Below are 16221 nucleotides of genomic sequence, written 5' to 3' on the forward strand. Positions count from 1 at the left end.
GTATCATAACAATAATTTATATCAAAGCACTTTCAAACATGTTATAAACAAACACTAAAAAGTCCACACTAAGCTGACAGAAGACTACTAGATCACATTCAGTACAATTCCACCAATTAAGAAGATAGGCTGACTTGAAGCATTTTTTGTTTTATTTCATTTCTGGACAATAACTTATGTTAAGTTACTTATTGGGGGTGGGGTGTGTTTTCCAGTTAGGTAGTGCATGGAACGATCCCTTCCATTACAATCCTGATTTGCTGCTCTGATTTCAGAATGTTTACAAGCAGGAACAGTTAATTGTGTGAAATACAAAAAAAAAAATATCTGTGCTCAAATTAAACAGTGTTAAAAATGCATCACCTAATCCAGAATAGAACCTGTCCTCCAAGAAGCTCAGACACTACCCACCGCACCTCCTTACCGGTTGTTCAAATAATCAGTTAGCATTCTGTAACTCTAAGGGTGTGTTTAAAATCTTTCAGATGTAGCATTACAGTACAACAGGTTTTTTTTGTTCTGTTTATCATCAGTCCTAGCACACCATTACATGCACTGCATTTGAAGGACTCAATTATTTTAACATTCTGCATTACGATTCCCTTTATCTGACGGTTTGGGGCTGGCAATGCAATGCTGCCAGGTGCTGCATTTCCCTTGTGGCTTCTCTGTAGCTCTTCCCAAAGTTAAAAATAGCTCTGAGCAGCATTTCAGGGCAAGTATGGATATGACTCTTTCCTCACGAGCTACCTGTAGATCCTGTTATAAGATCCAAGATAGGAAAGCATGCCCAGGTCCCTAGGAATAGCGCTGCACCTGCCAGTGTTCACACATAATATGCTGTGATTTTAGCCACGCTAGAAAAGGTGCTACTTACCTGTTTTGCTCTCTGAATCTGGAGTTACCGATCCTCCCCACGACCATCTCTTCTGTCGTGTTTCCAGTCGCTGATTCCGTTCCAAGGTACGATGCATAACTGCTTCATATCGCTCCTATCATCAAACAACATCCCTATGAAGCTTATAACTATAAAGCACAGCTATGCCAGAAGACAAAAATATGTAATTTTTTCTCTTCTCCCAGTATGATTTAAAATCTGGTTTACCTATACTGCCTGATAACAAGTGTTTGGTACAAAAACTATTATGCAAGGAATGTTAAGGGCAATTAATGGTTTCAAAACACTGCAAACATGATTAGGTTGAGCTAAAGCACAGATTATCTATTCTACTCTTTACTTAAAATAGCCACCAAACAGATTTCCTATTCAGCAAACATCACTACTTACTTTCTAAATAGGGATGAATACCAATCTGAGCAAAACTAATTTCTCACTCTTTAAACTACTTAGATTCTGAAGTTATTTCTAAAAGGTGATAAAAATTCTCCATTATAACATACCAAGTATAAGGTTATTTGTATTTTCAGAGAACTATGCAAACACTGACCCAAGTCTTAACAGATACTGGCATTAACAGAGATATGATGAAATCAGAAATAGCAAGACATGAAGGCAAAAACTACAAAAAAGACCAACCAACTCCAGACCCCAGCAACCACTGCTGACAGGACAAAGAGGACTGAAAGAAGCTTTCACTACTGTCTCCAGGACTAGTAACTACTAATGGGGGATCCCTCTCTCTTGTGCATGAAGATGAACTGCAACCACACTAGATTGTTTCTTCTCAGCCAGGTTCCACATGTCAACAACAAATTTCTCTCCTGGAACAGTTGTATCCCAAGTGATCTTTTGAAGCAGTATTTACTGCTGATACATTGCAGTAAGATGCCAAGGGGACTCATTATCCAAACATTTCTCCCTCTTGAGGACACAAGACTTTCACCTTCTTTCAACACCATTTCACAACACAAACTAAAACAATTGTAGTGTATAACAGACAAAGTAAACTTTGCAGGAAAGATTCTGTTCACTGACAAAAAAAAAAATAATTTTCTGTTTGTAATATAAAGCCTAGTTTCCCCTCTGTTAAGGAAACCTGAACTAGAGTTTACCCAAGGTGCCGAAGTACCCAGACATTATGTAATCTGTAGATGCTATTTCCACAGAGGTATCTGCAGTACGGCAATTCTTCAAAGTCATAGTTAAAGACACGAGCTTCACTTTACAAACAACAGAACATCAGTTATCTGCTCAAGATATCAACATACAAAGTTGCACAGCTGTACAGAATAAGAGTAACTGTGAGAAGACAGGTGTCTCAATCTTAGCCACAGCTAGCTGTCTTCAAGATTCTTAGGTAGTGAACTACTTTTTCCATGTTATTTGCTATTGTGCTGCTGCTTCTGCTTTATCCAAGGAAGACTTGGCTGAAGTACTAAACAAGAATGTTGGAGGCTATGTATTTTTTGATGCACTACTAAATTTACAACTGTAGGTGGTATCTTGCTGGCAAATATTGCCCTAGTTTCTTTAAAAGCAATGATCTTCTAATGTCAGAGTATCAAAGTCACGATCTGTTTCCACCTTCTGGTTGAAAACAAAGTTTACAGGTCAAATGCACGCTATTTTCCCACTTGCTGGATTCTTCATATATAATTCTCAACGTACAAGGTCTCCTTCCTCCAGGGACCAAATAAAAGACAAGGTTAACACCAGCCAGTCATTGGCTAGTCTTTGTATTCCTTGATTATTCATTCCAGTGGCCACTTTGAACATATCCACCATCCTGAAAATTACATGAATAAATGTACTACAGGCTTAGGGTAACACCTCTTGAAGCATAAGGGACGCTTTTTGCTTCAAGTAGTTGCTTAAAGAGATGATACTGCACTGGACTGCAGTCAAGGCCCACCCAAACATTTCTGCTTGTTCTCCAGCAATGTAAACTATTCCATGAAGTTCAAATGGAATATCAATCTGAACACACCCAGAAGCTGATTAAAGATAACCAAACACCAGTGTAGAATACTGCCAGTCAAAAAGGGTAAAAAAAGATGTATTGCTAGGAGAATGTAACAATAGCTGGACTACAACGGAACAGTCCGCCAGGCAGGCTCTTCAACAATGACCCACAGCAAGTTCTTACAACTACCTTATGGAAGCCCAGTGCATGCCATACCTTTACTGCTGACACCCTGGAAATGTACCCTTTCAGAACGTGCATCACATTTAATATGCACTAACAGACTTACTCTTCACAAGGGATGGCAGAACTTCATGTATTTATTTCTACTTTCAGCTTCTATCAATTTGCAATAAGCTCCGTAACTCAAAATCTGCTCTGCTGGTCCATGTGCAACCAAAGCAAAGGCAAAGAATCGAGTGAAAACAGCCAATACACAGTTCAAAGCAGCAAATGGTTAACTACACAGATAACATTATCAACTGCTCAACATAGAGTAACAAATCGTAATTTTGAAGAACTGAAAGAACACAAGCCTCTTAGGCCACCGTGGGGCTCTCAGTAAGCAAAACACAGAAATAAGAAAACTCTAACACCTGTTACCCAGGTGTTTACAAACAGAATCTACAAAGTGCACCAAAAGAAACCTAGAAATGTAGGAATATGGGGTGAGGTCTTTGCTCATATGAAAAACAACCAGTAGCCAAGCAACAGCCACAGCTCCTGAAGTCCTGAGTGCCTCAGGTATAGCTAAAGCTAGGCCTGGGGTGAGGAAGGAGGACATGTGTCTATATAGCCCACTGTAGAGATGTGGAAAATATTTTTATGTTCCAATACGTTTACCACTTCTGTAACTTTCTATTTCACAGCACTTCAGAGCATGGTAACGTAGGAAAACAATGTAGGAATTTCTTTAAAACTGCAGAACTTAGATATGTAGTACCTTTTCCTCCTCTATTTTTTGTTTTCTCTTTTCTTCTACTGCTGCCCTCCGTTGTTCCTCTTTCTGCTTCTGTTCTTTTAGCTTTCTCTGCCTTTCTTCTAACTGTTTTTCATATTGGAGTTTTGCTTTTCTCTCCTTTTCAAGGATTTGTGTCTCTTTGGCAGCTGTAAATTTTTAGGAAAAAATTAAAATCAAACTTAACTATTCATTGACATGACAATGCAACTTACAGGAAAGAGACTACCAAGCAGAATTCCCACCACTCAAAGCTGAAAGATACAGCAAGATTAGCCTGCAGAGCTGGATGATGCTGCACTTGACGACAGAGGAGTCTTTAATTCTGTCCTCAGGTTAGGCTGGAATTAGAACCTTTCCTGCAATCAGACTTTACTGTCTAGACAGCAATGTCAGGATATGCATATACCCTATGTTAGGCACATACTTTTCTTGCCATTATAATAGCGAAGTTTTTATAAGCAAGTAGTAAGTTGAGTATCACAAGACAGAATTTTCTATGCTGCGATTTTAATTTTTTTGGAACAAGATACAATGAAAAGATTTAAAGCACTGAGTGACAAGATGGGAAAACCCCACAGTTACTGCTTTTGAGTTCCTAATTGTTATGTCACTATTCTCCACAGCCTCCACCTAGGAACAGCTGTGCACGGTTTAAGAGGAAGCTTCAAGTCCTGTGAAAAAAAGCTCGTGGTTGTATACACAGAAGTATTTTCCACGGGTAGACAGATAAAATGAACCAAGAGACCAGATCATTACACCAAAAATGAACAGGCAGTATCTACTACATATATAAGGTCCCCAAACCACTTCTGAGTCCTTTCCTCTCTCCATGTCAGGATAACACAATCATTCCCACTGCTGTGTGTCTGTGCTTTTCTATTAACAAACATACAGGCCAGAGAGACAGTGCTCCTTACAAGCTGGGAGACAAGAAACAGGACTGCAGGGCACACTGTGACTCTCTCCTCTCCTGCTGCACAGATCCACGTCACAAGCAGCATAAAGCTGGGCAAGAGTTTTACGCTCTTCTCTGGGTCCCAGATTCTTTGCTAGGATAAAGTGCATACTGCTGACACTTCAATCCAGGAGTCATTTCAGTGCGCTAGGAAACAAGGGAAGCAGTGTTCAAGGCAATCAAGCCATTCAACTAGCTAAATCTTTTTCGGTTTTCTCTGAATCAGCATTCCCCAAACATCAGTCTTCAGGGAACCAGTTCTAAGCTAAAACTTTTACTCTCAGCAGTGTTCTCATTAAGGTATTCAGTAAGAAACTGGCTAAATTCGCTTGGTGGTCACTAAGAAATGGAAGGTCAAAAGTGACATACAGCTTCAAGAAGCCCAAAATCTCTGGAATTCAAATCTAATCCTTCTCCATTCAGGTTCGCAGACAGTCACTGATGCAAGACCAAGAGCAGACCTTGTCTCTGGTCCTCAGGAAGCTGAAAAAACCCCAATGACTGAACAAGGAGTAAGAAAATAAGTTATTCCCTTATCACAAACATTTTAGGAAATTATATTTTAAATGAAACATGAAAATACCATGTTGCTTTTCCCGCTCTTCTCTACGCTCCCTGGCCAGTCTTTGTCTTTCTTCTGTTCTTAGAGTGGAACCATCTATCACTGTCAAAAGAAAAAAAAATTGAAGACACATAATCATCAGTTATTTTGAACGTTCAAATTTAAAAGTCAAAAGTCTTTAGTATCGAAAGGATAACAGAACCTCCTGAGATACACACATACCACCAAAGCACTGCACAATCTATATAGAGATTAAAGGCATCATCTGAAAAATTCCTAGGAAGCTGAACACCCTCCTTCCTTCCTGCCCCTTCCCATTCCCTCACAACAACCAGTTCACTATTTTTCGTAGGTGTGGCAGAAAGCAGACACAATATTAAAAGGCCCAACATGCACAGTCAAAAGCAAGCCTGACCAGAAGTCAGATGTGTGAGAACATACATTTATTCCAAATTCAGCTCTGATCCTCATTCTTGTACATATTCATTTCTATGATCAAGAATTACAGGAATCTAGGACAACTCAATCTGAGAACAGATAGTCCACCTGTCATGACAAATTCAAAGCACCGCCGGATAGGTAGTTTGCAGGCTAAGCAGAACCAAGACTGCTTAAGTCCTTGCAGGTATAAAAACTTGAATTTCAGCAAGAAGTGAACTGACTGATAACCTGACCAGAGCACAAAAAAACCCTCAAAAACCAGAACAAAACCCCTGCTGAAAATACAGGCAATTTTATGAACTGAACTCTGAGCAAGTCAAAAGAAAAAGTCTGTCATCAAAACCAGACCTTCAATGAATCTACAAACCATCTACCAGGTGCTTTACACTCTGATGCTTCCTGAAAAAAGAGCATCAAACTTCTTTTAAAAAGCCGTTTTATTCATTCCCTACTAACTCTCACTTGTGAACCTGGCACTTCATTAACAACAGTGACCAATAATTATACCTGGTTTAGTTGCTGTCTTTATATTTATTGAGGTCTGGACTGCAATAGGGCTAACACCACTTTGGCTTCTTCTTTCTTCTGCTATGGCTTGGGCTGCAGCAACTGTGAGAAAGAATGGTACCATATTAAGAAAATCTCTACAAGCAAGACTTAACCAATACTTCAAATAAACACATAAAATTCTATCCGAGGTTGCAGATACTTTCATTGAATAACTAACTTGGGACTGCTCAACTTGCAAGAAAAAAAAAAGCAAACTCATTGAATAAGACTTCAAACCTGGCACAACTTCTCTCTGTGAAAACAAGTTACAAAACCTTATTTTTTAAAATGTGTGGTAAAGGACCATAGAGTTCCAAACAAATAGGACTTCAACAACTTTTCTAAGAAGGAAAAACAACATTTAGCAAAATTATGAGTCTGACTTACACTTAATAATAAAAACTCTTTGCCAGCATACACTATTTGTGGGCTGAACACATATATGTAACAGCTGATCAGCACCAGTAGAGTCATACTCTGGTGAGACCCAAGCAAGGAAAGGTTTATAAAGACCTTTCATTAGTTCAGGACATGAAACAGAAAGTGGATTAGCTGCATAAAGTAAACCATTAAGGGATGCTTACAATGTACTTCTAAAACTGGATCTTCAAAAATAAATTTTAATTATAAATTGGATTCTAAAACAGTAATTTGAGCACTTGTGCAGAGACCCATTCATCTTACTCGAGTTTCACCAAGGTGAGCACAGTGAGCGGCAGGGCTACGACTCCCAGTTAATCATACAGAAACGAAATGCTAGCAATATTAATTTCACTAAATAACAAAACCCATTAAGAAGTCAGGAAACTAATTTACTGTATCACTTTCCACAGATTTTCTTTATTTCTGTATCAACTTTCACTTTAACTAATCACCTTTTAGGGTGTGAAGGTGAAGCCTTACAGGAAAAGCAGGCAGGGCAACCTGTAAGACAGTATTAGCCCATTTTCCTGCACAGCTTTGAACAGGAGCGTCCTTATACAGCAGTGACACCTTTTTCTCACCTTGGTTGACAGATACGGGATGATAAACTTGGTTCTTCCAGAAACACCCAACTTCAGGGGAAGCAAGAGAACACACCACACAACCAAGCAAATATAAGAAAGCAGAAGTCGACGCCCCTTTTAAACATAAAGGCAATCCACAGAAGTAATGCATAACATTAATGCATAACATGCTGTGATTTCAACCATAACGCAAAGGACGAATAGCAGAATTTGGTGTTACATTTAAAAAAAGACGACGACAGCTTTGCCAATGATCTCAGGCTTCCCTTTAATAGAGTAGTGCAGAATGCAAAGGAGGAAGGAAGAGTCTCCCTCTTCTCCATGCATTGCCATGACAACTAGTTGTGTCATGGTAATAACCCTCCCTAAGGCTGTGCCCAAGAACAATCACCTCAAAGTGTTTAATCCCATGTGATGTCAGTGATAAATGCCGATTACAATACTTATTCAGCAAGTCTAAATTGTCACCCGCAGCTGTTGCCATGTCTTGAATTAATTTTTCATTGCAGCAGCAAACAAAAGTCTTCCTCAGTTCCATCCCATACATCTCTGAGGCTCTTTTCAAACAAGTCAGAGACCAGATATACCGCGACACGGTAAGATTACCAATTGGTAAAGAGAACAGCTAAAAAAGGGCTCACTGTAATTTCACTATGTAGACCAAAAGTCAGTCAAAAACCTGATTTTGTACACCGCTGCATGTCATGTGGATGGGAATCTAGCCCAAAAATTCATGAAGTGGAGAACAACAAAATTATATATTCTCAACACAATTAGATGTTGAAACAGCCTGAGGAAAACCAGTCTATTGCAAGTTTTTCCAAGAGGAAGAATATAGAACCAGCGCATTTATATCCAATGACACCTCTGTGGATCACACAAAGGCTGAAAGAACACAAGCTTCTTCAGGTATCATTTCAAGTTAAGACAAATACAGAAACCCAGCTGCATCTTTTCTTCAGTCTCCATCAGCAAGGGAGGAGAGACAGCGGGCACACAGGCAGACCGAGCCAATCCATCCCAGCGCAGCTGGGAAATGAGCCCAACAGAATAAATTCACCCTACGCCTACACCAGGTTTAGTTAAGACCAAACACTGGAATTTTGCCTCGGCTCTCAAAGCTGAAACATCGAAATTTCTGTAACCAAGTTATAGTAAGAAGCAAACTGCAATTTAAACTGGCAGAAGAATCATCTTATTTTACTTGCAGAAATATTATCATCAGAATCTTGCTTAACAAACCAGTCACAATGCATGTAGGGGATTATGTATTTATTCATTTAAAAAAATAAACAAACACTTGAGTAATGTTCATGATTAGAAGGCACTCATTTAAAAAAAGTGTCATATCTGCAAAGCAATTAGTTCATCCTAATTAATTGAAGTTGCAAAAAATTACTTGAGTTTCTATAGAACAGGAAAGTGGGTTACAGAAACAGTACAGTTTGCAAAGGACACAGAGATGAAAAAAGTCCAGAAATACTTAGCCAAAGGATTTTACACGTCAGGGGCTTTTTTTGTACGTCATTTAAAAATATTTATGTTCAGTGCTTCAAGACTTCATTATTTGCATAGAAACAACATGCTTACAAATTTGAAAGTAGCAGATTTAAAGGCATCAGGAATGCATTTCTGCGTTACAGAAAAGCGATCCATTTAACTAACAGGAAGCTAAAATTCACAGAATCACAGAATGGTTTGGGTTGGAAGGGACCTTAAAGACCACCCAGCTCCAACCCCCGCCATGGGCAGGGACCCCTGCCACCAGCCCAGGTTGCCCCCAGCCCCGTCCAGCCTGGCCTTGAGCCCTGCCAGGGATGGGGCACCCACAGCTGCTCTGGGCAGCCCGTGCCAGCGCCTCACCACCCTCACAGGGAAGAATTTCTTCCCAATATCTAATCTAAGTCTACCCGCTCTCAGTTTAAAGCCATTATTACATTTAAGGTGAACGGGGGATTTGAACAAAAGGCTATTAAAAGGGACACAGCCATCACATGACATGCGTCCCCAAGATGCGTGAGCTCAATTTCACCCAGTCTCAGGTCAACAGACAGGTTTTACAGCCCTTGTCAATTTTATGGTAAATTTACAGTATGAAACTGTAACTTTCAATATCCACATTCCACCTCAGTAAGAGAAAATTAATTGCATACTATCCTACCCTGCAACCTTTAAAAAAAATACAATTTTATTTTGCCCTAGTATGATAAAAGAAATCTTAATTTCTAATACATTTAAATATTATTTGGCACAGACGCCTGTCATTTTTTTGCCTAGTTTTCCATAATGAATGTAGTAGTCTGCTATGGAGAAAAGCTTCACTGAAAAGAATTTTCCACAAACTCTAACTATCTCTGTAAAATAAGCCTAATACTTCTGTAATTAATCAGGATACCCAAGAACAGGAAACCAGTTAACAACCATTTCACTACAGCCTGTGTCACGTGCTGCATTACTGGGGGGTGTCTTCACAGACACATTCAGCCAGCTTCCCGGAGGAAAAAAAAAAAAATCCTCTTAGAGACAAATTACTTCTCATTTCTGAGCTTCCCCTCCCACTGTAGTCACTAAAGGCCTTCACAACTATTAATCTGTGATCAGCATAATGTCTGTGCTTATTTTACAGTAGACTACCTTAAATATTTCAGCTAAAATCAGTAGAAGTACAAGCCACACATGTGGCCAATAATATCTGTGTTCATGCATAATAAAATAGGGCTATTTGGAACATAAAATGGACAGGTAATTTGGGAAGCCATTCTCCTTCTGCACCCTCCTCACCATTTAGCACTATGCGTCTGCCCAAGCATATCATGGATAAACGAAACCACGGCAAGCACCAGGTGGGAAGCAACATGCCAGATAAAGGCAACTCTCCCAACTTCCCCTTCCAGCTCACGATCACGCTAACGGCGCAGGTACAGAGGTGCCTCCCTTGTACTGAGCATGACGGTACTTCCCTTCACCGATCAGGTTTCCAATATGCCCTGAAGAGACTGCTGCTAAAAATAAAACTTGATTTCTATTTCAATCCTTGCACCGAGTTAATACCCTTGGCCCCTGCCAAGACTATCCAAGGACTCATACAGTTGCTGTTCTTAGTAAACCTCATTAGGGAGTGAACCAGCTCCATCCCTTTACCTAGCGAGGTTTAGGGCTTCCATCCTCTCCTGGTACCCGAGACCCAGTCAGATGCTGCCCTGCTCACTCTTCCCTTCCCGGGTGGGAGATCAGAATGTGCCAACTTTCACAGCAATCCTTCTGGTTCTTCAGATTTAATGACTCATTATGCAAAGCAAACAAACAAACAAATCCCAGCCCAAGCCTTTGAAACAAAAGTTAGGAGGTCTCCTGAATGTTAAGCATTGTTATGAATCAAAGTGTTTTCATAAATGCTTAAAGCAGGTAACAAGAAGCCAACAAGCAATCCATAAACTAAAAGTGAACTTCACAGAAAACCAACTGATTTTATAGCAAACCAGGTCAAATCTGCAAGATACCATTTTAATCTTGCTCCACTACAAACAGCTACTGTTTCTCTAGCAGATAGTAATCCTTTTAAGTCACACTGTTCAGATCCTTTTTCTTTCAATAATTTTTGTACCTGCTTTCAGGAAAGTCGAGGGAAGTCAGCACTCAAATTTGAGATTTCTGCACACTGTCTTTTAAGCTGATTTCCACTCATTAATTAAGACCAACAGATGCAAGATCATACATTAGATGTTTTAAAATTGGGTATTGGTTTTACACCATTACTCCTTGTTCAAAGGACATCAGAAGAAGGATGCACCCTCACAAAAACTGGTAGACAACACAAAGTTCCTAATGATGAACAGAAAAGCCCTCTCTGCATGCATTCCTCTTTTCCCTGTCTTCCCCCAGTGATCCTGATGTCCCATCTTTGGGCTGCAAGGACTGACAGGCTCCACAAGCAACACATGAGCCTCCCAGTAGGCACCTTCTGACGGACCAGCTGGAAGGCAGATGGTTCTCCTGTTTTGTCTGGGCAGTTACCAGATGGGAAGCACACGGATCTCCAGAAAGCAATGCACACTGTCTCTCAGCTTCAGCAGGCCATAAGACTTCCTGTTGTCTTATCCTTATTCCAGACTTCTGTTTTATACTTATTCCCTGCACGGGATACCTATTTTCTTACCTTTATATGCTTTCCTCCCCTTAAGCCCATTTCTGCAGTTAATTCTGTACAATAACATGGTTTTCTTCCCAATGTTCAAGGCAGTTTAGGATGATTTCTTCAGTTCATCACAAGTATCGATCCCACTGGAAAACTCTTGACAGAAGCATTCCTTTGTAGTCTATGAGTTAGCAGCTCCACAAGTAAGTATTTGAGACATACTTGCAAGAATATGTTTTTACTTATCCTTAAGCATCCACACTCAGATTAAGAGCTGGAAACATTACAAAAAATTATACACATAATTAACAAAACGCTACTTATTTCTTAAAAGGAAACCTACAAAGACACAGCTGAAGCAATCTCAAAGACATGTTACTGTATTCATTCAGCCTTGATCACAATCAGAGAAGGTTGCTAGTTAATTTGTGGGTTGATCCCTGTACACTTTTCCCTAGGGGAAGCACATAAGCTAAGCCAAACTTGCATATAATACTGACACAGACCAAGGAATCCAAGTTTGTCCTTACAAAAATTGGCAGTCACCTCTAAAACTTTCTACAGTCACAGATGCTGTAACATTGTCCAACAGCCATATCAGACGAGTACCACCCTTAGTCCAAACGCTAGCGATACATACTGTGAACGTATCTCCTATGGAGTCTTAGTGATTACTGCTGTCACTTGTATTCTCTTATTTTAACCTTACTCACATTGCTCAGCCAAGACTTACATTTCTCTACTTAATGGGAAAAGCAACTGCCAGCACAATGCTTGAAGAGGAAAAAGATGCCACTAACTCTTGCAGAAGCCATCGTAAGGTGGGTAAGAAGCACTGCCTGTACTCTGTACACAGGGCTGACAAGCTAAATCCACCCCTTTCTCTGGAAAGACACTCAGCTTCACAATTTGGGGTTCTTTACTAGTAAGGTATGTTATTCACCACTTGAAAAAAAGAAATGAACCAGAGCGGACTCTCTACTCTCACCTACTTACTGGCTTTCTGTTGCCTTCACTTTCCCCTTTGCCACTCTCTTCTTCCCCATGGTTTTTCCTTTCCTTCCCAAAGAAACGTGAAAAGGTTTTTCATTCTGCCATGACCCACTTGTCACCCTTTTCTTTAAAAGAACACAATCTTTCACATGTCTTTTGATAATGCTAACACTATTTGTACAAAAAGGCCCTCCAAAGATGACACTTCTCCAATTCACACATTCGCAACTCAGATTGCCTCCCTGTTCTACCTGGCATTAGTTATTAATCTGTTTATTGCATCGTGCTTACCAAGCTCACCCGCACAATGACCTCTCTTCAGAGCTGATGCTTCCTGCATAAAGGATATACAAGCTTTACAGTCCCATTCATGTTCTTTAGCAAACAGCCATTCATTGCTGTCTTGTCTTTGCTGTCTAGAGGCACAGTCTTAGTAAGACACAGCCACAGGGAAGCCAGCTTTGGAAAGGTTGGTGCACTCGTGTTTCTCAGTGAAAGAGCAAGGAACTAAGGTATGTGTAATCTGTAAAATTCTCCACCAGAATACATTAAAGCTGCATTTTAGACGTAAAGAGAATGTTTCTGCACAGTTCCTGCGGGTTGGCAACTATAAACTCTTCTCACCAACTGCAAAACAGAAATTGCTTTCATCCACCTTGAGCGATTTTTTTAAAAGACAGATTGGACGCTGACTGCAATGCTGATGCAATAAACTATGACTAAAAGTCCCTTGTGAACCTTCCCAAGTGTAACAGAAATCAGTAATTTACCTGTTTCTGCATAGCAGAAATTCCAAAGTATCCTAATACACTGGACTAAAATAAAAGCAGTTTATATGCCCTTACATAATTTCACGTGGATTCATTGTGAAATTTAGCAGTTATGTGACTTAAGTTAAATACTTGCATATAGGTGTATACAGATTAAACACTCCAAACCTGACAGAACCAGATGCTAGTTTAAGAGCTACAGAAGGACCAAAAAGGTAAAGTGGCGGAGTTTTAAACACAGAGTACTACTCTGCTGCACAGATAATTTTCTTTAATAACACTTTCCGATGCCTCAGGAGTGCATGTTTTGTCCCTCACACTGGAATGGCTTAACAGATGTCAGAGCAGTCCCACTTCTACCTGCTGGGAGCAGTTTAGTTCCTATGATTTTTCTAGCTGTAGTGCTGGCAAAAAGCTGGACAGACCGAAATCAGTGCTCTCTGCTTTACTCCTCCAGCTCTGGAGGCTGCCTTAAACTGACTGCTGGTCACACTCCTGCATAGCCACTGCAAAAAGCAACTTCAAAATAAACTTTTACTCTGTTCTCCTCTTTCACACCTGTGTTCCACGTTGTATTATTTCTTTCTTTTATATTGTACTATTCCCAATGCTGGAAATCAGCTAACTTCTATCCGCTCCTTTCCCCCTTCTGAGCAGTTTGGTTTCTTTTGCTTGCTCCAAGCATGCTCTTGTGTAAATGCTTTTGTCCTCTCGTTTGCAGACTGGCTATTGTTTAATACACCCAGCCCAAACAATGCCAGTGAAGAACACTGCCTAGCACTGCAAGTCACAACAAACTTGAGACAAACCCTGTGAAAACACCATTTTGAGCTTTCTTCAGATGGAAGGATAATAGCTCCTTTACATGATAGCAGTGAAAACTACTGCTTTTGCCTTTTACACTTGATGCAACTTCAGAGCCCATTCACTCTTTCTGCTTCAGAAGCAGCATGACTGTGCTGGCATTCACCCTCAGAGACCAGCCTCCAGATTCAAATCAAATCACTCCAGAACAGTGCTCTAAGACACTGACAGGTCCACAGGGCGTTTAATGCAGCAAACCACCATCTAAAGCAGAACACAGTGCTATAAAAAGTAAAAGGAATTAAACTACAAGTTTTCTTAAAATTGTATGCTTAACTATTTAAAATAATAGAAGCTCTGAGGCATCCCACTGCAAGTGGAAAGTAATCAGTTCCTGCCCCAAAGAGCTTAAAGAATGGCTAAATGAAAAATGACAAACGGGTGTAAAAAAAAACAAAAAACCAAGCAGGATAAAAGGGCAAATGAGACCAATAAAGAAACTATGTTTTTGCTTAATTCATTACCCAGTGGCAGAAAGTCTTTCAGAGAAATCTGAAAGTAAGGTGATACTCACTGATCTGCTCTGGAGATGACTGACCTTGGTTTTGAATGTCCAGAACGCAACTTACGTATCATTGATCAATACTGTGTTGATCTATTGTGTTCTATTGAATTATATTCTTTGAGTATAAAGATTTCTACAGGGTTTCTATATTCTTGTAGACAATCCCTCTCAGACTTGGGAGAGGAATTTTAACACTTGGAAGCTTTAAACCACTTGCTCAGAGAAGGCAATTCACGCCACTACAGTATCTTTGCTCCCTTCCAAGATTCAGGTCAGTGCATTTAAGCAGCGGAGGGTGTCTGTAAATTAAGAGCCAATTAAGTACTTATAAAACAGTATTTTAAAAGTTCCCTGGGCATTATGAAGGCAAAAACACCATGAGGAAGGACAGAGGTATTCTGAGCACAGTGGTAACTGTCTTCTTCAAAGGCAACTTCAGCTGCAGATCCTTCACCTAGAAAGCAGAAGTTCCAAACTGACTGGAAAATAAAAATAATTTAGAAGAAAACAAATGTCAAGCAACTAGGCCATCCTTCCTTAAAAGCAGATGCTCGTGTCCATTTATGTACACTGTGAACACCACAGGCATATACGGTGGGTGGCTGAGGCATTATGCCGGGCAGCTGAGGCTTCTCTTTCAAACGAAAACAGTTTGAGCAACATTGGATTTTTATTCCATGAATCCCATACTCCAAACAAGTTAATCGCCAGCATCTAAAACAGTTTTAATTATTGGACAGGCACATGCAAACACAACAAAAGCATATCATCCACTAAGAAGTACCTGGTTGTAAGCTGTGTAATTGGAAGCTAAACGACGCTAATTTATTTGTGGCAGACCAGGAATTTGAAGTCCCCAGTCTGTTTTTAAAATATGACCAGTCATTTGATCAATCATATCCACAGAAGTCACTGGAGTTGCATGCTCAGAATTTTATTTTTCAGGGTATCCTTTTACAATAGGACTGCAAGCATCTCCAATTATTTAATCAAGTTTAAAGACGACAGCATTTGACACCCCTACAATTAGGACTAATCAGAGTATTTCTTCCGTTTGTCTCACAGTAACACAATGCTGCTTTTCTTAACTCTCTTACCACTTTTAAGAGCTAAAAATTAACAATAGCCTATCAGTACTTTAAACATTCCTAACTGATTTCTTTTTGAAAAACACAAGAAGCAGCAGTCCTTAAAATTCTAGTCACATTTTAAGGCTACACACAGTTAGGGATAGTACAAGCCACAGTATCTCTGTGCTCACACCACTAGAGTTAAGATCCTTGCAAATCATTATTTGTTTAATGCTTCCATCTGAACTGAAGCATGGAAACCAAATTTATCTTTTATAATTTTGACACATGAAGATATATGTAGAAAATGGAACATTCTGCATAAGAAAGTAAAAAAATATGCTGTATATGCACCTTTTTATTTTTTTGCTTTACAGCAAGGAGGATTTTTTTTTGAATGCACTTGGAGAAAACTCAAGAATTTAAACTTAGAATAAAACCTTTTTTATAAACCACTTTCAACTGGAAGCAATCTTCAAAATGTTAAGCACCTAATACAGAGCATACATCTTTATGAATCAGCATGAAATTACCCCTACTCTGTG

At 39.7% G+C, this 16221-nt stretch overlaps 1 protein-coding gene across 11 annotated transcripts in view; it reads right to left on the reverse strand.

Annotated features, from left to right (window-relative positions):
* Positions 1 to 16221, reverse strand: part of MAP7D3 (MAP7 domain containing 3) — a 45609-nt gene that overhangs the window by 25042 nt on the left and 4346 nt on the right. For 10 of the 11 annotated variants that reach the window (XM_040613985.1, XM_040613983.1, XM_040613982.1 and 7 more), the window contains exons 2-5: positions 6291 to 6392; positions 5364 to 5444; positions 3808 to 3971; positions 878 to 992 (exon numbers count right to left, since the gene is read on the reverse strand). In XM_040613985.1, the coding sequence (XP_040469919.1) occupies positions 878 to 992; positions 3808 to 3971; positions 5364 to 5444; positions 6291 to 6392 (462 nt within the window). Of the gene's footprint in view, positions 1 to 877; positions 993 to 3807; positions 3972 to 5363; positions 5448 to 6290; positions 6393 to 16221 lie in introns of those variants that run through there. The other variant, XM_040613991.1, reaches the window with a different exon arrangement.

Source organism: Falco naumanni, chromosome 14, assembly GCF_017639655.2.
Source record: "Falco naumanni isolate bFalNau1 chromosome 14, bFalNau1.pat, whole genome shotgun sequence".
NCBI classification, from domain to species: Eukaryota; Metazoa; Chordata; class Aves; order Falconiformes; family Falconidae; genus Falco; species Falco naumanni.